General features: G+C 46.6%; 2 protein-coding genes across 3 annotated transcripts; one reads left to right on the top strand and one right to left on the bottom strand.

The window, feature by feature from the left end:
* Positions 1 to 1831: 1831 nt before the first annotated feature.
* Positions 1832 to 7526, bottom strand: Ndufb8 (NADH:ubiquinone oxidoreductase subunit B8). Its single transcript, XM_050145807.1, has 5 exons — positions 7373 to 7526; positions 6995 to 7121; positions 5101 to 5200; positions 4146 to 4301; positions 1832 to 2018 (listed from the first exon to the last, which is right to left on the bottom strand). Exons 1-5 carry the CDS (start codon positions 7455 to 7457, stop codon positions 1926 to 1928), a joined length of 561 nt encoding a protein of 186 aa, XP_050001764.1. The 5' UTR covers positions 7458 to 7526; the 3' UTR covers positions 1832 to 1925.
* A 1515-nt stretch (positions 7527 to 9041) lies between these two features.
* Positions 9042 to 23381, top strand: Hif1an (hypoxia inducible factor 1 subunit alpha inhibitor). Of its 2 annotated transcripts, XM_050145766.1 has the most exons (8): positions 9543 to 9764; positions 9998 to 10248; positions 12603 to 12751; positions 15382 to 15527; positions 16484 to 16590; positions 16949 to 17012; positions 17304 to 17414; positions 18174 to 23381. In XM_050145766.1, the coding sequence occupies exons 1-8, from the start codon at positions 9588 to 9590 to the stop codon at positions 18216 to 18218; spliced, it is 1050 nt and encodes a 349-aa protein (XP_050001723.1). In that variant the 5' UTR covers positions 9543 to 9587; the 3' UTR covers positions 18219 to 23381. The 2 variants fall into 2 exon arrangements, with proteins under 2 accessions (XP_050001733.1, XP_050001723.1); XM_050145776.1 differs by lacking the exon at positions 17304 to 17414 and having other exon boundaries at positions 9042 to 9764.
* Positions 23382 to 24762: the final 1381 nt, after the last annotated feature.

The following is a 24762-nucleotide window of genomic DNA, read 5'->3' as shown; positions in this document are numbered from 1 at the left end:
TTCTCTCAACAGGGGTTTCTCTGTAGCTTTGGAGTCTGTCCTGGAACTAGCTCTTGTAGACCAGGTTGACCTTGAACTCAGCTTCCCCGAGTGCTGGGATTAAAGGTGTGTGCCACCACGGTCAGGCTGAAATATTCTACTTTTAACCTCAGCCAGGGCTGCATAGTTAGGCTCTGTAAAAAAGACAAACCCTAAGCAGTCTGTTGGCTCACCTGAAGAAGCAGCTGCATTGACACAAGGGGGTCACTGGCCATCAGGAAAGGGCACTGTGTTATTTCAGCTTTGGATGTCCCTCCTAACACACCCGTAATTTTCTAAAAACCAGAGATGACAGGGCATTTCTTTTATCTGCTGGAGTGTCAAGCATGAACCACATTTCCTTCTGCCAACTGTTACCTCCTTCCCGGAAGTTTAACAAATGAGTGCTTGGATTGCCTTGAAGCCCAGACCACCCAGCCTCTTCAGGGGCCACCAGTTACTCCATGTGCCTCACTGCTTAGTCCACAAGACTGCCAATGTGACTACTTTGTAGATTATTCAGTGACCACCCTGATGCACATTACTGCTTGCTTATCAGTTTTAGTCTGGTCACTATGCTTTTCAGTCCTTCTTTTGAATTTGTTTTTTTGATAGGGTCTTACTATGTAGCCTTGGTTGGCCTGAAACTCACCACAGAGACAAGGCTGGTCTCCAACTCAGAGATCTACCTGCCTCTGGTCCCCATGTACTGGAATTAAAAATGTGTGCCACCACACCCAATCTTTGGTTTTGTTTTTTAAATGAGTGTTTGTCTGAAATATGAACACACGTAGTGTCCCTGGAGGCCCGAAGATATCGCCCTGGCTGGCCCAGAGCTCAAAAGATCTGCCTGCTTCTGCCTCCTGAGTGCTGGGATTAAAGTCATGTGACCAATCACTATAGATCTGAGAACTTTAGACTGTGTCACCTCCAAACATGACATCTAGAAATCAGGGTTGGAATAGTTCTCAGTAACACATGTTCCTTTTGGGCAAAATGGCCATGGTGACCTTGCATAGTCTGGTGATATCTGCATATAATTTTTATCTGTGGTTGACAAGGCATGCTTTAGAAATTTTTTTAAGAACAGAGATGAATTATTATAGACTCGCAGAAACATAGTTTTCTTCTCAGGCTGTCATAGGAGCTTGGATTCTTTGCTTTGAAAGGAGGAATGCAGAGATGCCACGGCATTAGAGCAGTCCTCCCCGACTATCATCACATACTTGAAACACATTACTTTCTTTTAAAACCAAATTATTATTGAAGAGTTTAAATAAACTGTTAATTTTAAAACAGTCTTACTATTATACAGTTCAGGATAGCCTCAAACTCACTACAAAGCCTAGATTAGTCTTGAACTCATAGAGATCCTCCTGTCTCATCCTCCCAAGTGCTGGGGTTAGAGGCATGCACCACACATCTCTTAAACCTAACAACGAATAAGTTTCGGGTTGTTTTGATTTTTATAGCCTCACTATGTAGCCCAGGCTGGCCTCAAACTTGCATAATTCTGCCTCAGCTTTCTTTGTGCTAGGATTATAGATATGGTCCACAAAAATGGTTTTTAAAGGTAATAAATCTTGTCCCAAATTGGGAAGTTCTTTCTTCTTTGACCCAGTCAATGAGAAAAGGACTGGTCCTTTACTACCTGCTGTGCAGCCAGCGGTTCTCACCCACCTTCAGAGCCCCAGGGGAATGAACTAACGTCTTCTTATGCTTATTTCCCAACCTTCCACGTTCAGGGCAGGCCAGCAGCACAGGGGAGGCTCCGACAGCAGTGACTGTTCCTGGGGAAATGAGGCACAGGGACCACGGTACTGAGTTTTATTAGGGATCTCATTAAGGTTAAACCTCTAGGAATGAGGGAGTCCTAGTCAGAGGGCACGAAAGCCCATGAAGCCTCCTCAGATCTCATAGTGAACCACCGGCTCAGGTTCTTTGGTGGGATCACCGCCTTTTTCCAGGTACAGATTATTGTAAGGGTATTGCTTCGGCCCCTAAGGAAGAAAACAAAAACCCAAAACCACACAGGTCAGCAAGAACAACAGCCAGCCAGCTAATACCTGACAACATCCCACTCTAGTTAACGATCATGCCGAGCAAATGAGTATACAGTAGCCTCTGGTCAGATCCAGCTGAGCTAAAATGGCAGAAGCAATGCTCCCCGCCCCTGCTCAACCCACAGCAGAGAAAGAGCCTAAACTGTAAGAGAAGTGGTGCCTGCCCTGCAAGAGAGAGGTGGGAGGGGGGGAGGGAGTCCGAGCCAATGCTTTCCAAATGAGAGGACGCATCCATCCATCCTATTCTCTCTCGGGGTTGAGACAGACTCAATCTCCTTTAAGTCACTCAGCCTCTAATGGTTCCACCACTAAAGTGGCCTAGCAAATGAGGCGTGCAGGAGCAGCGGTGGGGGAAAGCGCAGAGGAGGCACGGCTGGGACATGCTTTAGGAGCTGCTGGCTTTACCAACAAATGCCTGCCAGAGAACACAGCTCAAAGGGAGGAGAAAAGGGTGACGTGCTTACAGAACTGAAAAATGGAAGAGCCACGCTGTTACGCGCTCTCCTGAAGTGAAGTTAGTGCTCACCACAGCCCTACATGCTCTCCAGCAAGGAGTCCCCGGGGCTCGGCAAGAAGGCTCGTGTCAGTGCGCACAGCCATCCCAGCTACCTTCAGGACATTACCTCTGTGGAGGTAGCACCGGGAAGCCGACTGCACACACGGCAGCTTCCCTGCCTGTGTCTCTCTTTCCAACATACCCTGGAGACTACTCCCAGGTTAGTCTTCCTAAGAGCCCAGCCCTCATCACGTCAGTCTTCCAGTCAAAACCTAAAAGCAGCTCCCTGGTACGAGAGGTGGCCCAAGACATCCCTGCACCCCATCTCCTGGCACAGTCTACATCCAGTACATAGCAGAGGTTGTTCAGTTAATACACCACTATGTCATCAAGTTCAAATCCTCAGCTATGCAATAAAAGCCGCCCAATGGAACTAATCAATTCACCTCACAGTGTTTTTAGCATAGTGATCTTCAATTCTAAATGCACTTTATAATTACCTAAAGATTGTTGAAAATGTTGATTCTAGAACTCTACTGTGAAGCCAAAGAATTAGAACTTCCAAGAACCAGGCCGGAGGAATAAGAATGTATTGTAGTTCTGTAGGAAACCCACACAGCAGGTGATTTAGGAACTATTTCTTTTTTTTAATGGCTGGTTTAAATTTTTGAATATTTCAAATTACATTTAATTATTTAATATGTAGGTATGTGGGTACACTCTTGCCATGGCACTCACGCAGAAGTCAGAGGGCAACTCACAGGAGTTAATTCTCTCTCTTTTACTATGTGGGTCCCAGGGATTGAACTCAGGTCAATAGGCTTGGAGCCTGGTGCCTTTACCCATGTGCCATTTCATTGGCCCTGTTTCTATATAACACCTAACTCACCATCCTTCCTCCTCCGACTGTTCTCGCTTACCCCTCATGGTTTCTCTGACTTCCCCACCATCCAAATCCCATTTTTGTTGTTGTTGTGTTTTGTTTTAATCCTACTCCCTCGCAGCACCTCATCCCACTCTGTGCATCTCCTTCCTATAGGCATACACAGACAAACCATGCCAGGCTCTCACATACGTGTTCAAATGGTGCTCACCATGTCATTTAGATAAATTTCTTAAAACTTCTTTTAACTTCTCTATGCCCATTGAATTCTTTGAGACATAACTGTCTATGCTGACCATTGACAACTATTTGCAGCCTGCAGAAAGTGCCCTTCAGGTGTCCAAGACAGGATAAGGCTTCAGCTCTAGTCTTTGACTCTGCCTTGAAAGCCCTTTCACTAAAATATAAGGATAACTCCCATTGTCAAATGGAATTCTGAAGATTAGCTTCCACTTTCTCATCCACTATTTAGTGCTAACGTCCGTCTTTCAATTTGACTGGTCCACAGCGAACAGAGGGAAAGCAGTGCTTTGCTGCCTGGAGGGGCTGCTGCCCTTCATCTTCCTATTTTCTAAACCTCGAGGAAGCCAAACCCGGTATCGGCTCGTTTACTACTCCAGAGACTTCACGCCCTCAGCAAAGGAGGAAAAGCAGCTATGTTTTGGGGAATCCATAAAATACTCACCACAGGCTGGTAGGAAGGGAAAATCTCCCCAACCCAGAACATGAAAACCATGAAGGCCACGAAGCCGAAGAGATGTTTACACATGACATCCCAAGAAACAGGTGTAGGGGATGTGTCCACACGATTCCTGATATACATGTCTAGGTCCCAGTGGATCTGTGGCAGAAAGGCATTGAACCATCACAAACTACTCTTCCTGTAAGACAGGTGTGCTGGCTAGTCTTACGTCAACTTGACACAACCCAGAGTTATCTAAAAGATGGGAATCTCATATGAAACAATGCTTCCATAAGAGCTAGATGGAATTAATTAGTAATTGATGGAGGAGGGCCCAGCCCATTGTAGGTGGGACCATCCCTGGGCTGGTGGTCCTGGGTTCTGTGAGAAAGCAGGCCGAGGAAGTCATGGGGAGCAAGTCAGTAAGCAGCACCCCTCCAAGGCCTCTGCATCAGCTCCTGCATCTGGGATACTGTTTTGAGTTCCTGTCCTGACTTACTTTGATGATGAACAGTGCTGAGGAAGTATAAGCCAAATGAACCTTTTCCTTCCCAGGTTGCTTTTTGGTTATGGTGTTTCATCATAGCAATAGAAACCCTAACTAAGACAGCAGGCAATCTAAAATGGCCAGAGCCCGTCACAAGGCTTAACAGAACCATTCCACTTCCTGGGAGCAATATTCTGAGAGCCACGTCCAAGACACAGAGCCAGCAAAGATGAATGCTGGCTTCCTCAAAGGTGGCTCGAGCACGGCGTGTGCAATGTTCACAGTACACAGGACTCTGGGATTTCCTGTCTGTTCCATCCACATGCCAAATGTAGAACTTCGGGTCTTACATCCCCGGATGCTGCTTCCTTGAGCAGAAAAGCTTAGCAAAAATGTACTACATGAACTAAAGAGAGTCCTGGCAAACCTAAGGACACGGAGAGAAAGCAAAATGGGCAATGGTTTTCTCACCGGTTCGCCCCAGTTCAACCGCAGGTCTGTGTGGTCCCATTCATACCATGGATCCCTCTCATGCTGTGAGCGGTCAGGGAGCTTTGGGTAGTCGCCATACCTGAGGGACAGACAGCAAGAACTTCTGGAAAGGGCTGTGAGCAGTCACTGACAATTAAGAGCCCTCATCTCAAAGATCAGAAACAAAGCAATGGCTATAACTACTTCACTGAAGGATAGAAGAACACACCCCGACTCAAGATCTCAAGTTCTAGTACTAATAAAAGAACAAAAAAAGGTCCAAGCTACAATTAGAGGTTATGTTAAACTCTGAAACGACATGGCCTTATTCTCTTTTACAGAGAAAAGCCACACAACTCTATAATTAGGATTAAAAGAGAATTTTAGCAATCAATTATTCCATTCCTTCATCAGACAGACTCTAAATACAAAGCCATCCACATTTGTTGGAACAAAAACTAAAAAGGGTATGTATTAGAAAAGCCTTTTTTTCTCCATAGTTACTGTGTTTCTTTTTTCTTTTCTTTTCTTTTTTTTTTTTTTTTTTTTTGACTTGGTTTCTCTGTAGATTTGGAGCCTGTCCTGGAGCTAGTTCTTTTTTTTTTTTTTTAGATTTATTTATTTATTTATTTATTTATTTATTTATTTATTATGTATACAACATTCTGCCTCGATGTATGACCACACACCAGAGGAGGGCGCCAGATGGTTGTGAGCCACCATGTGGTTGCTGGGAATTGAACTCAGGACCTCTGGAAGAGCAGCCAATGCTCTTAATCGCTGAGCCATTTCTCCAGCCCCAGAACTAGTTCTTGTAGACCAGGCTGGCCTCAAACTCACAAAGATCCACCTGCCTCTGCCTCCCGAGTGCTGGGATTAAAGCCACCACCGCCCAACACTACTATGTTTCTTAATCACAAGTTGATATACAGCCTCATGCTTCAAAAGCCTCATGCTTCAAAAGCCTCATAGGAGGTCTTGTTTAGCTGGGTTCTACAAATCCATGTTCACAGACTACTAGTCAGGCTGTTCCTGTCCACAACAGTTTTAAAAAAAAGTGAGAAGAAGAAGAAAGAAAGAAAGAAAGACAGAGAGAGAGAGAGAGAGAGAGAGAGAGAGAGAGAGAAAGAGAGAGAGAGAGAGAGAGAAAGAAAGAAAGAAAGAAAGAAAGAAAGAAAGAAAGGAAGGAAGGAAGGAAGGAAGGATGGTAACTGGACACATGTCAAAGAAACTGACAGGGAAACAAAAACAAGAGGTGCTAAAAGAAGAAGTTCTAATTTTGTATAGAAATTCTAATTATGTTTAGTGGTGATCTTTAACCACTATACATAATTAACCACGCTACATGAACACGGGCAGAAGAGACTAACACCAACTGGAGAATGAAGGCTGACGTTTAATTTGCTTAACAGTTGATGCGATTTTCACATCGCTAACGTCAAAAAGGGGGGTTACACACATTTTTGATGAGACATATACAAACACAGAGTACACCATCCAGGATAAGGTTCTTGTGACAGGAGTACAGCTTCAGCCTGATCACGTGCCTAGCTGACAGCACCTGAGCCCAGCAGATGCGCAATCTAAATGAAACCCAGTGCTCTGGATGGAGCCCAGGAAGAATTCTGCTATTCTGGAGTCCTCGAGGGAGGTATTAAAACCTCGGCTTTCTCATTTGAGGAAGCAGCCTGAGCCAAGGAAAAAATTGCAGTCCTCTCGGCTGCAGCTGCTCACTCACCCACTCCCACTTTCCCCCACCAAGGAAAGCACCCACGCCCATGACTCTGACGGGGTCACAAGCAGGCTCAAGAGAAAACGTCAGAGTCGCACCACCCAATCCAAAGGTCTTCACCCATCACTGTCCCTAAAGCGAGTAGACCTCCCTCTACCTCACCCCATGCCATCATCCGGGTACGGCTCGTAGTCTTCCACGCGCATATTATACTTCTTGGCGGCCGCGGCGCGTTCCTCTGGGGTCCTAGGATACCGCCCCGGCAGCATGTCCTTGGTCATATGGAAGGCTGAACGCAAAGGGATGCATGTCAGAGGGACACGGTGCTCTAGCCACCCAGAAGGCCGCAATGACTGTAGAGGTCGGAGCTCCGCACTGTGCCGGACCACCGCAACCCTCCGGATCACCTCTCCTGGACACACTAATTCACCTGCCCCCCGGCTGGCACACCACCGCCACCGTCCCAAGGATGCCCCCTCCCAGGACAGCAAACATCAGGCACCCCCTTCCCACACCAGCGTCTCGAGCGTTCTTGCGGACCTCTCCATGACCCCAGTGGCACCATGCCGCGGGTTGCCCTTTGCAGCCACCGGACTCCCAGAGCTGCAGCCCCGGGCGCCGCCATCTTCACCTTCTCTGCCGTTCACCCTTGCACATGCGCAAAGGCGAGTCACGGTGGCTGAGCGGGGCCAAACGCGACCGCTGAAACCGGCGCAGAGGTCTCCAGGGTCAAGCTGAGCGGGCTTTAAGAACGCTGGTTCTACTTGGGCGGGGAGCGGATGGCAAGGAGAGAAATTAAAAGCTATTTCTTCTTTGGGATTTCAAGTTATGGTGTTTCTTTTCGCCTTCAGGTGATTGGTGTCGTTTCAGACATCCCACGGAACATCTCAGACAACTGACCAAAATAAAATCAGATACTCTTTCCTCAAATTGCTTGCCTCCCACCACTCCCTTGACTGCCGTTTCGCCTTCTGTCATCACAGGTCATTATCACACGTAGTCGTTTTTCAAATTTAGTTCTTAATTTTGTTTGAGCCTCCAAATCGGTTAACCTCTGAGACATCTCTCTAGCCCCATAAAGTACTCTATTTTTTTCTTTTTTTTCCAGCAGATTTTTTATTACCTTATAAATAATACCAATCAAAATTTCCACTTCCTCCCCTCCTCCTACTTCCCTCCGGCTCCCCAACTCCCCTTCAAGTCCCATAAGAGACAAAGTATTCTTCTAAAGAACACAACAAGTGCCCAGCGAAGGTGGTGGACGCCTTTAATCCCAGCTCTTGGGAGGCAGAGGCAGGCGGATCTCTGAGTTTGAGGCCAGGATGGTCTACAAGAGCTAGTTCCAGGACAGGCTCCAAAGCTACAGAGAAACCCTATCTCGAAAGAAAAACAACAACAACAAAAAACAAATAAACAAAAACCACAACAAGCCTCACCTGATGGTGTACTTTGGCAATATTACCACTTGAGAAGAACAGGCAGAACAGTCAGGCGTTCAAACCTAGCCTGAGCTCCATAATGAACCGAAGGCAAATCTGGGCTACACTATGCTGTGTCTCAAAAACAAAGGTGTGTGACGACTTTCAATGCACATCACGAAGGTGTGTAACCATCTCTTCTGTCCAATTCTACAACGTCTTGTCGCTCCCCCAGAAAACCTCATACCTGTTAACTTATTTCCTCTGCTGCCACACATTGGCAATCACTAACCTATTTTTTGTTTCTACGCTTTTGCCTAGTCTGTATATTTATAGAAATGCAATCATACACTATGTGGCTTTTGTGTCTATCTTCTTTCACTTAATGTGAATACAATGTAGTATGTGTTAATATTTCATTTTTAAAGCTAAGTTGTAGTGAGGAGCGGCGGGCTGCGTTCCACCCAGCTCCTGCATGGCTAGCTTTATACCCGAAATAACAACACACAAATTGTATTCTTTTAAACACTGCTTGGCCCATTAACTCTAGCCTCTTACTGGCTAATTTTCGCATCCTGATTAACCCATTTCTAATAATCTGTGTAGCTCTATGAGGTGGTGGCTTACTGGGAAGGATCTCTGTAACACTGGTCTCATTGCAAGGATAGATTTAAGTAGGAGAGATGGTTACAGATTCAGAAAACTCAGGTGGTACTAAACGAAAGAATTCTTCCATTGATTTGATTTGATTTTACTTTTCTTTTTTTTTTTAAAGAGATGGTGACTTGCCTTGTTGTCCAGACTGGTTCAGAACTCTTGAATTCAAGCGATCTTCTTTCCTGCTGCAGCCTCTGGAGTAGCTGGAACTATAAGCTCTTGGTCTTCCCTTGATCATGAATGAATTCAGCTTGCCATTTATCATATGCCTAAGCTTCCAGGATGGCTCTACCCAAGTTCTATATGAAAATTGATTTTTCTAGTGATTCCTTAAGTGGGCCTAACATTGGCTTCTCTCGGCACTCATGAGAGCAAAGTTTAAAGCGTAATTATATTTGCCCCTGTAAGCTTGAGCATGCCCAGGCAGCGATATTTTGTACTATTTTTAATATTTCGTTAATTATTTGTTAGTTCATTTTCTGAAGGACTGAGGACGGCAGTGGAGCCTAGGCTGTAGTGCTGCAGGTCACCATTAGGGGGCGCTCCTTCAACCTAGGGCCCCACCTTCTTAAAGGGTCTGGACCGGTTTCTCTTGCAGTTCATCTATAGTGGTGTACGCTGTGGGTACTTCCGGAAAGGGTGGGACTTCCGCTTCCGGCGGGGCCGTCCCTAGAGCAGAGATGGCGGCGACGGCGGCCGAAGATGCGGCCTCTGGTTCTGGAGAGCCCCGGGAAGAGGCGGGAGCTCCGGGCCCCGCCTGGGATGAGTCCCAACTGCGAAGTTACAGCTTCCCGACCCGGCCTATCCCGCGTCTGAGCCAGAGTGACCCTCGGGCGGAAGAGCTCATCGAAAATGAGGTGGGGGGCGGGGCTGCTGCTGAAGGGGTGGAGGAAGGGACCTAGTTAGGGGGTGCGCTGGGAAACTGGCCGGGTTGTGGACTGAGACTTATGGGGCGGGAAAGAGAGATGGTATGTCAGGAGTGCTCGACAGGAGAAATTGTTGGGAATTTGACAAGTACAAATATCTTCGAAAAGAAATGATTAGCTCCTTGGTATCACTTGGTTGATCTTTTTCTGGTGTTTTTACTTAGGAGCCTGTGGTGCTGACCGACACAAACCTTGTGTATCCCGCTCTGAAGTGGGACCTAGACTACCTGCAAGAGAATATAGGCAACGGGGATTTCTCTGTGTACAGCGCCAGCACCCATAAATTCTTATACTATGATGAAAAGAAGATGGCTAATTTCCAGAACTTTAAGCCAAGGTCCAACAGGGAGGAAATTAAATTCCACGAGTTCGTTGAGAAACTACAGGACATACAGCAGCGGGGAGGAGAAGAGCGGTAAGTTGCCCAGTCGGTAGAATTAGGGCACCCACTTTCCTGTACTGGTTTGAAGGTGTGGTGGAATTGGGTAAGAGGAGATTGGTATCGCCAACGTCTGTGTTCCATTACTAACGAATGAATATCCCTCTTTACTATTCTGTAAGGGCCTTGAGTTTTTGATGGTTCTTTCTAGAAGCTTGAGGAATGAGAATAGCGTTAGTCTTGAACTGTGAATCTAATTTCCTATCTTAGGTAGTGAGAGTGACTGTCGCCGCGTCAATCGGATGAGAGAAAGGCTTGACTATGTCTAGGCAGAAAGTTTAAAAAGGCTGAATGAAGGTGTATATGTCCTGTTGGAAGTGAGAAGTCATTGTATGGGTCTTTGTTTTTAGTTGTTTGGGGTTTTGGTTTAGTTTTGGGGGGTGGAGCAGGCTCTCACTCTCTATCTCTGGCTGGCCTGGAACTTACCATACAGACCAGACTGACCTCAAACTCACCAAGATTCTTCTGCCTCTGCCTTGACTGCTGGGATTAAAGGCGTGTATGGGTGTTTGCACATATGTATGTCTTGTGCCCTGTGTATATTCAGTACCCATGGAGGCCAGAAGAAGGTACCCTATTCTCTGCAAATGGAATAACAGACAATTGTTAACTGTCATGAGGGTTCTGGGAACTGAACCCCAGACCTCTCTGCAGGAGCTCTTACCTGCTGAGCCATGTCTCCAGCCCCTTCTGACTTTTTTTTTATATTTTATGTATGAGTGTATACCTGCAGCCAGAAGAGAGCACCAGGTCCTATTAGAGATGGGTGTGAGCCACCATGTGGGTGCTGGGAATTGAACTCAGTGCTCTGAATCACTGAGCCATCTCTCCTGCCCCACTTCTGACTTTTAACACACACACACACACACACACATTTAGAGAGAGAGAGAGAGAGAGAGAGAGAGAGAGAGAGAGAGAGAGAGAGAGAGAATATAATTTTTTGTTAGATTTCGCCTGAAATTGACAGTTTGCAGTCTCGGTTCTAGAATACTGTCTGTGGACAGTTCATGCTGAACAGTCCAGTGTTTGGTATGGATTGGGGTTAAGGGGTATCAAGATCTTTTTTAGCATTGGGAAGATCAATCAGATCATCACTTGGAGTGCTTCTTTTTTCCTCTTTGTTTTTATTTTCACTTCTGAGGACAGCCCAGTTATGTAGCTTCCAGTCAGTCCCACGCTGTAAAATTGTGGAATACTTGATAGTGCATGACTATCCTACATTTGGCCCTGTCTGGAGTTCTCTAGAGTCCCCTATCTTGGTTCTTTCCTGACTTCCTGTCAGCAGTATGTACCTAAGTGAGTAGGTTTTAAATGTCTGGGCCAGTGAGTAAAGGTGCTTGCTTCCAAGCCTGTCAGCTTGAGTTTATTCCTAAGACCTGCATGGTGGAAGACGAGAACTAAGTCCCACAAAGTGTCCTCTGACCTCCACACGTATGCTGGGAGATATTTGAGCTTTTATTATTAAATTGTAATAGGAATGTTGTTTATATTTATTTCTGGGAGTGTCTCTAGCTCTCTAGCTCTTTCTGTTTTGTAGGTATGTGTGTTATAGCTCAGGAGGTGGAGGCAGAAAAATAAGGAATTAAAGGCCAGGCTCTGTTATTGTGAGAGAGTCTTGAAGGTTCCTTGTAGCTAGCTTTTCCAAGTTCCTGAAATTTCTAATGAATTTCACCTTAATTGTTAGGTAGGATTTAAGGCAGTGAAGTCCTTATTTCTCACTCTCAGACATGTTTGTTAAGGATCGCGTCATCTCCTTGAGTCTTGGACACAAATTGTCCCAGTAGTTACAATCTGAAATTTTGCAGTTGGATGTAACAAAGTGGAAAGCAGGGTAGCGTGGAGTGTTTCTTAAATTATACTTGCAAGCAACACGAGTTCCTCTATGGACATTTCATTGGTCAAAGCAAGTTAAATAAGACTGTGGGCACCAATAAGTGGACACCAAGAGTTAACTTTCCACAAGGAAGGCCTGGTGAGTTAGGATCAGCCACAGTGACCTTCAAGGAGAGTCTGGAGGAAGGCCGATTCATCATGGACTGTGTGGATGGGCTTCCAGGAAGCTAAATCGTGTGACTTTCCCTGTGTGTGCACATTCTTAAATGAATCTGTACTGTGACCCAGGTTTTAAGACTCTCAACTCTAAAGAACTTGTTATGGAACAGAGCTCAGACAGGGAGAAAGAATTCCTGTCTGAATCCGCATTAAAGTCCTGCATGGCTGCAGCTGTTCTCTTTTGAGAATGTTAGTGACAGACTGGGTTCCCAGACATGGGGGTCATACTAGGGATTGAGCTCATGGACTGATGGAATTTCTTTCCTTGGGGAATGTAGGTTGTATCTGCAGCAAACGCTCAATGACACTGTGGGGAGGAAGATCGTTATGGACTTCTTGGGTTTTAACTGGAACTGGATTAATAAGCAACAGGGGAAGCGTGGCTGGGGGCAGCTGACCTCTAACCTGCTGCTCATTGGCATGGAAGGTAAGAGTGCTTCTGAAAGCATGGTGTCACGTCGTGCAGGTGTGAGTGCCGACCCTCCACTTACTAGCTCCATGACGGTGAACATGTCACTGAACTTTTTCATCTGCTGAGGAACATGGTCTTATAAATGGCTACCATGATTAAATGAGATAATTTTAAGTCTCTTGGGTAGTGTCACACAATCTTAAGTAAGTTCTTTTCCTTTCTCGCCAGGTGGTTTTGGCAAATGCCTTGAATCCCAACACTTGGAAGCAGAGGCAGGCAGATCTCTGTGAGTTCTGGCTAGCCTGGTCTACAGAGCGAGTTCCAGGACAGCTAGGACTGCCAGGACTGTTACACAGAGAAACCCTGTCTAGGAAAAAAAAAATTTTTTTCTTAGTTGCTGTGTGAGCACAGACACTAAGCTAGTGAGGCCTCCTTGAAATGTCACTGTGTTCCATTGCTCTACAGTATAATGAAGAGATTTTTTTTTCCTGTAAAAATGGAAACTTTTTTTTTTTTTTAAAGATGGGTCTCACTGTAGCTCTGGCTGTTCTGGAACTCACTCTGTAGACCAGGCTGGTCTCTAGCTCACAGAGATTCACCTGCTTTTGCCTCCTGAACTCTGGGATTAAAGACATGTGCCACCATGCCTGGCAGAAACTTTTCTAATATGGTAAAACCTTATCTCTTAAATACACTTTTATGGGTTCAAAGTTGGAAGACTATAAATAGGTTTTTGCCATCAGTCTCTCCTTTCCTTTATTCCCAGTTTCTCAGGTTTCCTCCCTAGAGGCATGTTATGGTATACTTCATGGGGAATTTTATATGCACATAACTAAATGTGTTCCGAGTTTTTTAATGGTTTTTAAATTTTTAATTTTATGTGTATGAATGTTTTTCTTACATGCATGTGTGTGCATGTATGTATACCATTTGTGTACCTGGTGCAGGTGGACATCAGAAGGGGGCAATGGGTCCCCTTGAACTGAAGTGAGGATGGTTGTAGGCCATCACATGGGTGCTGGAAATCGAACCCTGGACCTCTGCCAAAGCAACAAGTGCTCCAAACGGCTGAGCCACCTCTCTAGCCCCCTTGTTTTTTGTTTTCAGTAGAAGTGTCTAAGTGCTGTTCAGGAGAAGGAACCCTGCTTGCAGCGCAGGGTTATTATTCATTTCCAGCACCATAAACAGCTGTGTCATAAGTGGTGGGTGAACTTCGTTGAACAAAGAAGCAGAATAACTATTTGATATCATTGACCTAAAATGAGCCCCTTGGTCTTCCTTCGTTGCTGTTTCCTCAGGTTTGGATGGCTGCTAACATGGTAACCAGGTTCCCCACATGCAGCTGATGAATTGACACTTATCTGCTTCTTTAAAACCAAGTTTTGGCTTTGCAGAAGGAATACCGTTCCGGTTTCCTTGATACTGGGCTAATCTCATTGCTTTCCTTTCCTGGGGCCAGGTGCAGGGAAGCGGATGCCTCTGGTAGAGATGCGAGGCTTTTGTTTGAGGATGTAGGTGGACTGTCAGCAGTGGGAGACAGCTGCCTTGGCTTCCTTGGCTGTCCTCCAGGATGTTTGTGTTAGGTTATATACCCAGGTACTGTGAACTTACTGTGTAGCTCAGGGTAGCTCACAGCCACAGCAGCTCTTCTGCCCAGCCTCCCTGGTGCTAGGATTATGGTGTGTACCACCATGTCCATCTGGGAATGTTCTCTAAACTCAGAGATTATACAAGTATACAGATGTGACCCTAGTTATACAGGAATAGATGGAATGTGCATTAGAACAGAACTAATTCAAGGTAGCAATATATGTACGTGTGTGTACACATTTAAACTTGTGGTTCCTGGCGTTGGACGTAGGCCTGTGCTTGCTGGGCAAGTGCTATACCACTGAGCTGTCCCGGCCATTTTAAAAACATTTTCATGTTGAATCAGGATCTCACTAAATTGTCCATGCTGGCCTTGAAATTATGATATCCCTGCTTAAGACTCTTAAGTAGTGGGAATTACAGGCCTGCACTCTAAGGCCATGCCAAGGTGACATTCTAAGCAGTCTCTCTTAAATTCTACAACTCTTTCTTCAGTAGTTTAGTAATCTTTCTCTCATCAGGAGTCAGCAGTCTCAGTGAGCCCCAGTGTTGCCCTGAGCGATGCTGCATCCCATAGGTGTTGGTGAAGTGAGAACAGCAGTTGAGAATCTTTGGGCTCCAGAAGAGCTCCCTGAAGCAAGGGCATATTCCTAGCACCCAGAGCGACGAGTTAGCAGCTCAGAGATCGCGTGCACTGGTGGCACCAGTCATGTCAGCCGTTTCTCATTGTTCTGCTGCCCTTGGATTCTTGCCATAGTCAGGAAGAGTGCAAGCTTGTTGCCTGCCAGGCTTGTTTAGTGAGCTCTGCTGCCAGTAAGGGCATCAGCCAACACCGAGGACCGTCTGCTAGCTGATGCCTACCATACAGTGGTGGTTGCTAGAGTTTGCTGCTCAGAAAATCTAACACCTGATTTACTAAGAGTTGTAATGTCCTGATCCTGTTTCAGATTTAATTTAACTTTTAGCTGAGGGGACAGCTAGACTTCATTCCAGCACGAGGCTCTGCCTGCAGTTCACCCGTGCTATCTCAGCTAAGAAAATGTCTTTTCTTCCAGGAAATGTGACTCCTGCTCACTATGATGAGCAACAGAACTTCTTTGCCCAGATAAAAGGCCATAAGCGATGCATCTTATTTCCTCCAGATCAGTTTGAGTGCCTCTATCCATACCCTGTCCACCATCCCTGTGACAGGCAGAGCCAGGTGAGCTTATGTGATCTGAAGAGGGTGCCAAACTCCAGATTCTAAGAATGCCTTTGAGATCAGAGGCTGGAATACGGTTGCCCTTCCCTTTGGGGTTTTGTCAGGTCTGCATTATTGGCTGGTCTTGCCTTACAAACAAGTTCAGAGAGTAATGTCATAGTGTAGCCTACATGTTCCAGGCTCCGGTGATGAACCCCAGATATTTGTAAGTATAAACAGAGCTAATTGTTGGGGAACAAGCTCCATCGTTAATGTTGGTAGACTCAGATTACTTAGCTTGATTCTTTTTTGACTCAGTTTCATTAAAATATGACTGCCTCCACTGACATTAATAATTGTTTTCTTTTATCATGTATGCTACTTCTTTTTGATAGGGAGATAGGTAAATAAAATATTTTCTGTGTATGAGTGTTTTGCCTGCATGCATATATATGCACCATGTGCATGCCTGGTGCCTGTGGAGGTCAAAAGAGGACGTTGGATCCCCTGGAACTGGAGTTACAGATGGCTGTGAGCCATCATGTAGGTGCTGGCAATCAAACCTGGGTCCTCTGCAAAAGCAACAAGTGCTCTTAACTGCTGAGCCATCTCTCCAGCTTCCGACATCCTCTTCTTGAGGAGAAAGATGCCTTGCTACTTCATGTAGGAGTCTTCCCGTTAGACTTTGGGAGAAAACGCTGGGAAAGGTTTGGGTGATGGATGAATCCTAATTCCTCGTATCTTTGGGCTTTTGAGGAGTTCTTCAGAGCTCGGGGGCACTGAAGTCTAGAAGTATTTATTGTGTAACAAATGAGCATGGACTTCGTTAAGTTGTTCTCTGAGCGGGAACAGTTCACATCCATTGTATCTTCTGGATACAAACTCTGAAATCATTTTTAAGTCTCTCTCTCTTTTTTTAAAAGCTGCCACAGCAAGCAATCACTGTACTGATCTTTTTTCTTTTTCTTGACCCTTAGGTGGACTTTGACAATCCTGACTACGAAAGTTTCCCCAATTTCCGAAATGTGGTTGGTTATGAAACAGTGGTTGGCCCCGGTGATGTTCTTTACATCCCAATGTACTGGTGAGGAGGCTAGGGATGGGGGCCTGTTCGGAATGCTTTCTTTCCTGTTCCCAGAAAGCTTTATCTGTGTCCCTTCTGAGTTGCGGCAGGGTTAACCTGCAGGAAGATCAGCATGTCCAGACATGAGCATACTAAGCATAGAGGACAGCTCTGTCTCTTAAGAAGAGATCTGTATTCCTGTATCTACCTCTTCAGTACTTGGAGACTGAACACTACAGCCTCTAGCCCACTGTGTGTTTTACAGGATGAGCTTCAACTCCTGTCTTCACTGTTTCCTTAGCTGGCCTATACTAGTTTCCCATCCTCGTCTCTGGAGAGTAAACAGAGCCCTCCCCCTTCTCTCTTTTCTTTTTAATAGGTGGCACCACATAGAGTCATTACTAAATGGGGGAATTACCATCACTGTGAACTTCTGGTACAAGGTGAATATTGGTGGAGTTTTGTTTTTGGTGGTTGTTTATATATATATATGTTTACACACATACACACACACATACATTTTTATTTTATTTGTACATGTGTCCATATGGAACGGGGCTGGAGTAAAGGAGGCGTAAGTGGTTTTGGCTGGGATGGAGTTATCGATTATCCCTGGAAGTGACTCTCAGGGAGATGGAAAAGAATACAATTAAAGTGTGTTTTAGAAGGGAATATGCAGCTAGAGCTGAAAGCCTGTGTTAAAGGTATTTCCTGAGCTACTGCTTCCTTTGTAGGGGGCTCCTACCCCTAAGAGAATTGAGTACCCTCTCAAAGCTCACCAGAAAGTAGCCATCATGAGAAATATTGAGAAGATGCTTGGAGAGGCCTTGGGGAATCCACAAGAGGTAAGGGTTGGTGACATTCTCTGCAGCTCCTCTTGTTTCAGCAGCTACTGTCCTCTCCATAGACTTTATTTGTATATTTAGGAAATCTTGTTTTCTGGTGAGAACTGGGCTTGACTGGCGGATCTATTATAATCCGTTCCATGCTAGTAGTAATGTCTGCCTCGGGGCATCTGTGCCATCTGGGGACCCCTGAGAGGATTCTTCTGGAATAGGAAGTGTGTAATAAAGCTTCTCCTCATGCTCTCCCAGCTGGGCCAGGGCTGCTGTAGGTAGTGTTAGTCCTGCTTCTCACTCAGGTGTGTCACTGGTCCCAAAGGGGTGAAAGGAGGAGGTTTGAATTTTAGTTGCCTTACCTCCTTCCTGTGGTTAGCCTCAGCATCAGAGATGCCTGTGGGGTTGAGAGCACCAAGACTAATTGCAGGTGACCTTTTGTTAGCATAGAGAAGCATTTAAAATTCTTGAGGCACATTGGAGAAACATGTAGACACACTTTCAAGTGTGTGGGGCATCTTGGCTCCTCAGATCATCTTCTGTCTGATGGGTGATACTTGTAGATACACAGGGAATCGTAAAAAGGAAGGAAAAATAAACTGGACCGCCAAAAGGTCATGCCCTAGAATACTAAGTTGACATTCAGGAAACTTGATTAGAACATTTACAAGGTTCAGTGATCACTTATCCTTGTCCATAGCTGAATATTGAATGTCTCCAGGATCAGGAGACAAGCAGATCTGATGGGCTCCTCCTCTCTCTTTACAGGTGGGGCCTTTGTTGAACACCATGATTAAAGGCCGTTACAACTAACCTGCCAGAGGTCCAGGCCTCCTGTCAGGTGACTGCTCTCTCGTCCACATGCTTCGTTGATGAGGACAGGACACTCCAAGCACTAGTATTGCACGCTGCACTTAATGGACTGGACTCTTGCCATGGCCCTGGAGGCAGGTGTTGGGGCGAGGCAGGGTAGTTGACTCCACTCCCATTTGGAAAGATTTCTCACCCTTGCCTTTTGAGCACCAGAACCTTCCCTCTTTGCTCCCCTACAGTCCTGCATTCAGTGTGTGGAGTCCCAGCTTCTGGTTTTCATCATGTCTGTGTTAGTCTGTCAACCTCAGGGTGTGTGTGTGTGTGTACATGTGTGCATATGCATATGTACATACACACATGCATGTATCTGTTCCTTGTTCCCTCTTCCTGGGTCAGGATATCACTTCTGGCTCTCAGCTGCTGTCTCCTGAAGCCTCAGTGCCTCAGCCTGAGAGAGGAGATGCTCCTGTATCCCTGTGACATCTGGGTTGTGGTGCCAGAGTGGATGTGCTCATCAGTCTGCCTTCTGCCAGTTTTTGCAGCATAGTCAGGCTATAGGCCGATAGCAATAGCTGCTGGGTCCCTAATGGGGACATTGAGAAGGAGGCTTGTCTTTGGGAGCCTAGATAGCCTTCTAGTAGAAGAAGATTAGATAGGGTTCTGGTTGAGAACTACAAACTCAAGCCATACATTGAAGGAAACCCTGGGAACCAAGGAATAGAGGATTGTGCGTATGTTCCAAATTACAGACACACGCAGCTATTCTTTCAGTACCAGCTCTTGCCCCTGCGCTAGGTATTGAGGGAGTTCTCCTAGCTCTGACTTCTTTGGGCTCCAGGGGTATAAACCTCTGCATGTGTGTGTACACATATGCACACGTGTGTGTGTTCACACTTGCCATCTTCTTGCTTACCAAGGTTCTCTACTGCTTACCTTATCCAATGTGACAGTACAGTGTGAACCCCAGATACTGCCTGATTTAGCCTATAGCTTTCAAATTCGGATTTTAGCCATCCTATCTTGATCAGATCTCACTGCAGCCTACCTAAAGCTGACACCTTGAGCCTCTGGGTCCTATGTCTTTCCCTGTCCAGGCCACATCCCCTGCTTCTGCTGAGCTTCCTGGCTGAGTAGATGAAATGGGATCAGACTTAGGCAGCTAACTCAATACCTTTCATCCACCTCAGGGCAAGGACAAATGTGTCCTCTTGCCTCTTGGAGCCAGCGCCTCTGCCAGACCCAACCTACGTCACATAACTAGAGTAGACACCTGGTAGTGCATGGAGTTAGAATTCACTTTTCTGTTGTAGCTACGTGTGGGCCCTCCTGCGGGCAGCAGCTCATGGCTGGGCAGCTCAGTGTTACACACCTCAGAGTGCCATCATTCACATCTGCTCGGAGGGAAGGGGCCCCTGCAGTTTGGCAGAGTGGTGGCCCTGTGTCCACTTACCTCAAATCCTTGCTCCATCATCTTTGTCTCTAAAGTGAATTGGAAATCTAATTTTATTTCCTTCTCTTCCACTTTTTTACTTCCACCCTCTTAAGTTTGACCTCTAGGTCTGAGCTGTGGCTCTTTGCCCCGAAGCTCAGCTTACAGAACCCCGTGGACTGAGAAGATGCATGCCAATGCTTGTGTGCACCTGTGTACATGTTTTGGGGAGGGGCCTTTAGTACCCCATTCTGGGGTTTTGATGCAGTGTGGGTATGCAGAACTGGTACCTTCGCAGGTATAGCTCTTCAAATACAGCCAGCGCTGGGTGGTGTGACTGCAGTAACCTGCATGGCCTCCATCTCCTTTGGGAAAGAGGAGTACAGCAAGAGAGCCGGGCAGAGCAGGATTAGATTGGTCATTGTGGCAGATTGTCTTCATTCTCAGTAGAATGTCCTGCCGCTGCCCTCAAAGGTGTTGGGATGCTTAGGAGGGAATCTGGGTTTATCCTTCAGAATACTGTGCCTCATACAGGTCTGACCTAGGGTGACTGGGGGCAAGGAGAGAGAAGGTAAACTTTGGGACCGTCACAGGATTGGTCTTGATGCTGGTATGATGTAATAGCCACTCCTGGTCTTAGACACCTGATGTGTGCTGTTGCCTTTAGCTCTGTCCTCCCAGTCCTGCATGGTAGCTTCTCACTTCACACAGCTCAAAGAGTAGGTGAGAGTGGCAGTCAAGATCAAACCTAGTCTGTTTGGCTATGAGCCTGTCCCCTCTTCCTGCTCCTCCTCAGTTTCTTCCAAACTCTCAGTTCTCTACCTGCCCTCAGGTCTTATTTCCTAGGCAGTGTGCAGGCAGACTCAGGCAAGAGGGTGTGGGGGCTCTAGCTAGAGACATCCAGAAGCTGCCTGGAAGCAACTGTAGAGGAGTGAGTTCTAGCTCTGCTGGGGATAGGGTACTGTGTACCCTTCAGTGGAGGTCCCATAGCTCCTGTCAGCATGCCTCTGCTTCAGAGCTGAAGGAGTTCTATACCATTGGGGTCCTCTTCTGCTGGGTCACCTCCTTCTGGGGAGGAGATGCACGTCCTTCCCTCATCTAGGTTAGGGCTGTTCAGGTTCAGATTCTACTTGGAACGCAGGAAGCATTGCTGCTACCGAGTTTACCATTCTAACTAGCAGCGTGGGAGTCAGATGTGCCACGGAAGGTGGAGACTTGGGCTTGTCTAGGGGTCAGCCACGCTGCAGACTCTGTTTTCATACCAGCAGTACAGTGAAAACTACTGTTTTGTGAAGTCAAATATTTGCTGGGGGGTTGGAGTTGTTGGGTGGAGGAGGGGCCGTCCTGGGCATCAGTGGAGCAGATGCCCAGGATGCCTGGGGGAGACCAGCTTCCCTACAAATCAGAGCTCTAAATTACAAGGTTTTTACCAACGCGAACAGTTGGGGGAAGTCGTCTGCTCTCATTTGCGTAATGGTTTCTGTCACTGGTGATTAGACACAGGATGAAGGAAAAGAAATTTGACAATTAGGAATGAGCCATCATTAATCTGAATCTGTTAGGAGAGGGAGAGGGAAGAAGCCTTACTAGTGGGCCGACCCAGTATGGGGAGACATTCCCTGTCTCTGACCCTCAGAATCTTCTGGGCCAAGTACCCTTTTGGAGTTCCCACAAGTGTGAGTGGAGCGTGCGTGCCTTCACAGACTAAGAGTCCAACCCAGCTTGAGGTGGCTTTAGAAACAGATTTTCCTGCATGAACCAACAAAGTTGAAGATAGATGAGTGAGTACTAAATACAAGCCCTAGGGCAAAGAATAACAATAGGGTAGTTTGATGTGTGCATACTGTTATGGGCAATGTTTCTCTAATAGCCAACACTGTTGGTCTCCCAGCTGTGACAAGTGTTTGTCACATTCCGGCACTTCAGGTTGGGCAGGAAACCTGATCTTTACCAAACCCCAGGAACGACTGGAAATTGTAGAGGAAACTCCCGGAAAGTAGCAGAGCTCAGATCCGTGCAAGGTGGGCGCTGTTGTGAGGAAGAGGATGCACAGCACTGGGCTCCCTGAGGAAGACACTCACCCTTCAAGCCTCTCTGGATCAGTGCAGTGCTGGCTATGGGGACATCGAGGTTCTGGCTCAGACTAGTGACAGTGACCCAGCTAACTGTTAATAAGGTGTAGAAAATCCACCTTAGATCTTCCAATGTCCCTGATTTTACCTCAACGTTCTGTCCCTTCAAATGCCTAAGACAATATCAATCTGCACCAAGAAGTAAGTCCTTGTCATTCGAGTATCTCTTAGATCCCAGGCCTCCTCAAGGGTTGGGATGGGTTTCTGTCTGCTTCCATGATGTGAACTTCTCAAGGATGGTGCTATCTCACTCCTTGCTAAGTTCCCTACCTCTGTTGTCTTTCATCCTTCAAAACTTGGTGCAGAATTTAGCAAGGGCTACCAGCAGTGACTTTCTGACCAGTTTTGCCTAGATGGGGTAGGTGTGGAGATGGATAGAAGTAGCTGAGAGGTTCTAGAGGCCCAGGCCTTTCCAGTTTCCCCACAATTGCTCTTGGTGTCCTCTTAATGTACCTCTAGGTGGGTCTTTGAGCTTGCTCCTTCCCAGGCTCTTAGTGGCCTCTTTACCAAGGCTCTTTTCCTCGTAGAAGCTCTCTGGTTACAAGTGCTGGCCAGCTTAGCTTAGGGTCCCTCTCCACAGGGTTCTCCCTGTTCCCTCTTAGTTTCTGACCTCAGGTAGCTCTGTTGACATGTTCCTGGTTAGTCTGTGTTCTGTCTGCTCTGTCCTCTTGCCATTACTTTGTCTTTACATGCTGGTCAGCTTGTCTCAGGCCGGTGGGCCTTTCTGCTTGTCCTTCAGTCAACTCTGTTTAATTAAAGATCCAGGGGGTCCTGATTAGAGCCCAGCTGAGCACTTTGGGGACATTTCTGGAGGAGCAAAGGCTCAGAAACTGGTGTCCTCAATGCCCATAGCCTGTGAGTAGTGACGCTTTGGAGACAATTGGGGAGGGACCTGGAGAGGCAAAGAACTTGGTGAGGAGAGACTGCTAGAAAGAGGCCAGGCTTGGGAGCCAGGCTGGAAGAGTGAACTTGGTGGTTCCATCTGAATGTGTTCTTGTGCCTTAGGGTCCAGCAGTTCAGGGATGAGGGACATTTTCTGAATGTTCCCTAATTTCTCTCAGGTCTTTGGTTCGGTGTCACCAAGTTTGACAGACCCTGTGTGCCAGAGGCTGCTAGAAGGAAGCAGCATAGTAGGCTGGTGTCAGGAGCGGAGGCCTCCCATGAGGAGGGCTGGAATGGTATGGGAACAAGAGAAAGGGACCCAGTGGTCAGCTTCTCATGGGATGGCACTCTATTCCTCCAAGAGAATAAGTACAAGGACTGATTCAAGAAGTCAGTTAAACTGCCCTCCCTCCTCCATAGAGCCTTGTTTGGGGAAGAAATGTGTGTCCTTTAACTTTCAAGGGGAAACAGTCTAGTGTTTAAAAGCATGCGTTTTGGGCTCTGATACTTCAGTACACATTTCTAGCTTGCTACTTACCAGCTGGGTTTGACTTTGGTTGATTCCTTTAACCTCTCTGAGTCTCAGTTTCCTTTATTATAATAATATGTGGGGGTGGGGGTTTGAAAATATCTACCTCAGGGTTGCTGGATTAACTGAAATGATGTCTGTAAAGCTTTAGCACGGTGCTGGCGAGCACTTAATAAACGGCTGTGGTGGTTCATAGTATGTGATTTACTGCTTCGGTGGTGTGTGACAGGTTTCCAGTGACTCGTCTTCCCGGTACCTAGCTCTGCTTCCTCTTCAGCCTGGTTGACCAGACTCCTGCTCGTTGCAGCCTGGGCCTGGGGAGGTGCTGTCATCTCTGAGCATCTCACCATGGCTCCTTGTTCCACCTGGAGAATTGTCCCTCGCATAACTGAGGCACTGACACCCACCCCTGCTCAGATCAGTCCCTCCCCCTTGTTGGTCACATCTGGCTGTCATAAGAACCTGTCGCCACTCTCATCTAAACTCAGTAAGAATGTACCGCAGCAGCTAAGGCCCTTTTGGTTTACTTTTATGCCATTTAGTGTGTTTAAATTACAAGTGTGTTAAGTGGCAGAAGGAATTAAAATGGAGAAAAATGGGTTCTATTTGTTAAGTGCTCTTGTCCCAGGCACTGGGCTAGTTTCTTGGACTGAGTGCTCTCAGTTCATTCAGTAGGGGAGTTAGGGATGTACAAGGACAAGCTCCTCACTCCACTTGGATACTCACAGTAGGGTAGGCCTTCTACAGAAGTGATCCAGCCTGAGCTGATGACTGGAAGAGAGTAGCTACTCAGGGCTTGCAGGAAAAGTAGACGGTGTGTTTCTGTCCGGGTTTCTCTTACATAGTCCAGAGGGTTTGCCTTGAATCCTTCCAGAGAAAGGCCGGGTGTAGGAACACAAAAGAACAAAACCCTTTGGTTAGCTTTGGGAATCTGAAAATATGTTTGGTTGCTGGGCCCACATTTGTTGTGAAGGGCAGATAGATTTGGAGGGCTCCACCGTCCTCACAGTCCAGCCTCTAAAGCAGACCTTGTGGAGAAGGTGTTGAACCAGGCTACTCAAACTTCAGCCTGAGATACACTTGACTGGGTGGGATTCTCTGCATCATCCCCCAGCTTCCACCCCCCTTTATCTCATGGTGCCAAACTTCGGCAGTTCCCCTCCATACGCACTCAACTTCCCAAGGCTCTGACACTGGCCCCATAGGGGAAGATGCTTGATGCCAAGCCATCCCTCTGGGCTGGAGGGCATTTAGAGTCACCTTGCAGTCACCTCTTGCTGTGTAACTCTGGCCCTGGGCCTTGGCTCTCTATTGCACCAGCCACATTTTATTGGCTTATTCTGTTTGCTTAATCCCTATTCACTTGATCATTAAGGTCAATCCTGTCTTTGGGGGAAGCTCTGTACATTAACCCAAAATCAGTGTGTGTGTGTGGGGGGGGAGCTAGGTTTTTTTATCCATTTTAGTATATAGTGTGTAGGGCAGTGGAGGTGAGAGTGAAGGGTACATCCTGGGTCTGCCGTTCTGCCGGACTTTGGACGAACTGCCTATACGTGACCTATCCGTAACTGC

The sequence above is a fragment of the Alexandromys fortis genome, unplaced genomic scaffold (genome assembly GCF_014885135.2).
Source record: "Alexandromys fortis isolate MF-2015 unplaced genomic scaffold, M_Fortis_MF-2015_v1.1 scaffold_16, whole genome shotgun sequence".
Taxonomy (NCBI): Eukaryota; Metazoa; Chordata; class Mammalia; order Rodentia; family Cricetidae; genus Alexandromys; species Alexandromys fortis.
Note: the sequence above shows the minus strand (reverse complement) of the source record. Positions and strands in the feature narration are given on the sequence as shown.

Excerpts from the sequence above, each read along its gene's own strand:
- Ndufb8 (XM_050145807.1), bottom strand. The coding sequence starts at position 7,457 with ATGGCGGCGCCCGGGGCTGCAGCTCTGGGAGTCCGGTGGCTGCAAAGG. Across the intron at positions 5,201-6,994 it reads TACCCGGATGATGGCATGGG|GTATGGCGACTACCCAAAGC; the intron begins GTGAGGTAGAGG and ends TCTGTCCCTCAG. Across the intron at positions 2,019-4,145 it reads TCCCTTCCTACCAGCCTGTG|GGGCCGAAGCAATACCCTTA; the intron begins GTGAGTATTTTA and ends TTTCTTCCTTAG.
- Hif1an (XM_050145766.1), top strand. The coding sequence starts at position 9,588 with ATGGCGGCGACGGCGGCCGAAGATGCGGCCTCTGGTTCTGGAGAGCCC. Across the intron at positions 10,249-12,602 it reads CAGCGGGGAGGAGAAGAGCG|GTTGTATCTGCAGCAAACGC; the intron begins GTAAGTTGCCCA and ends TGGGGAATGTAG. Across the intron at positions 17,013-17,303 it reads CTGTGAACTTCTGGTACAAG|GGGGCTCCTACCCCTAAGAG; the intron begins GTGAATATTGGT and ends CTTCCTTTGTAG.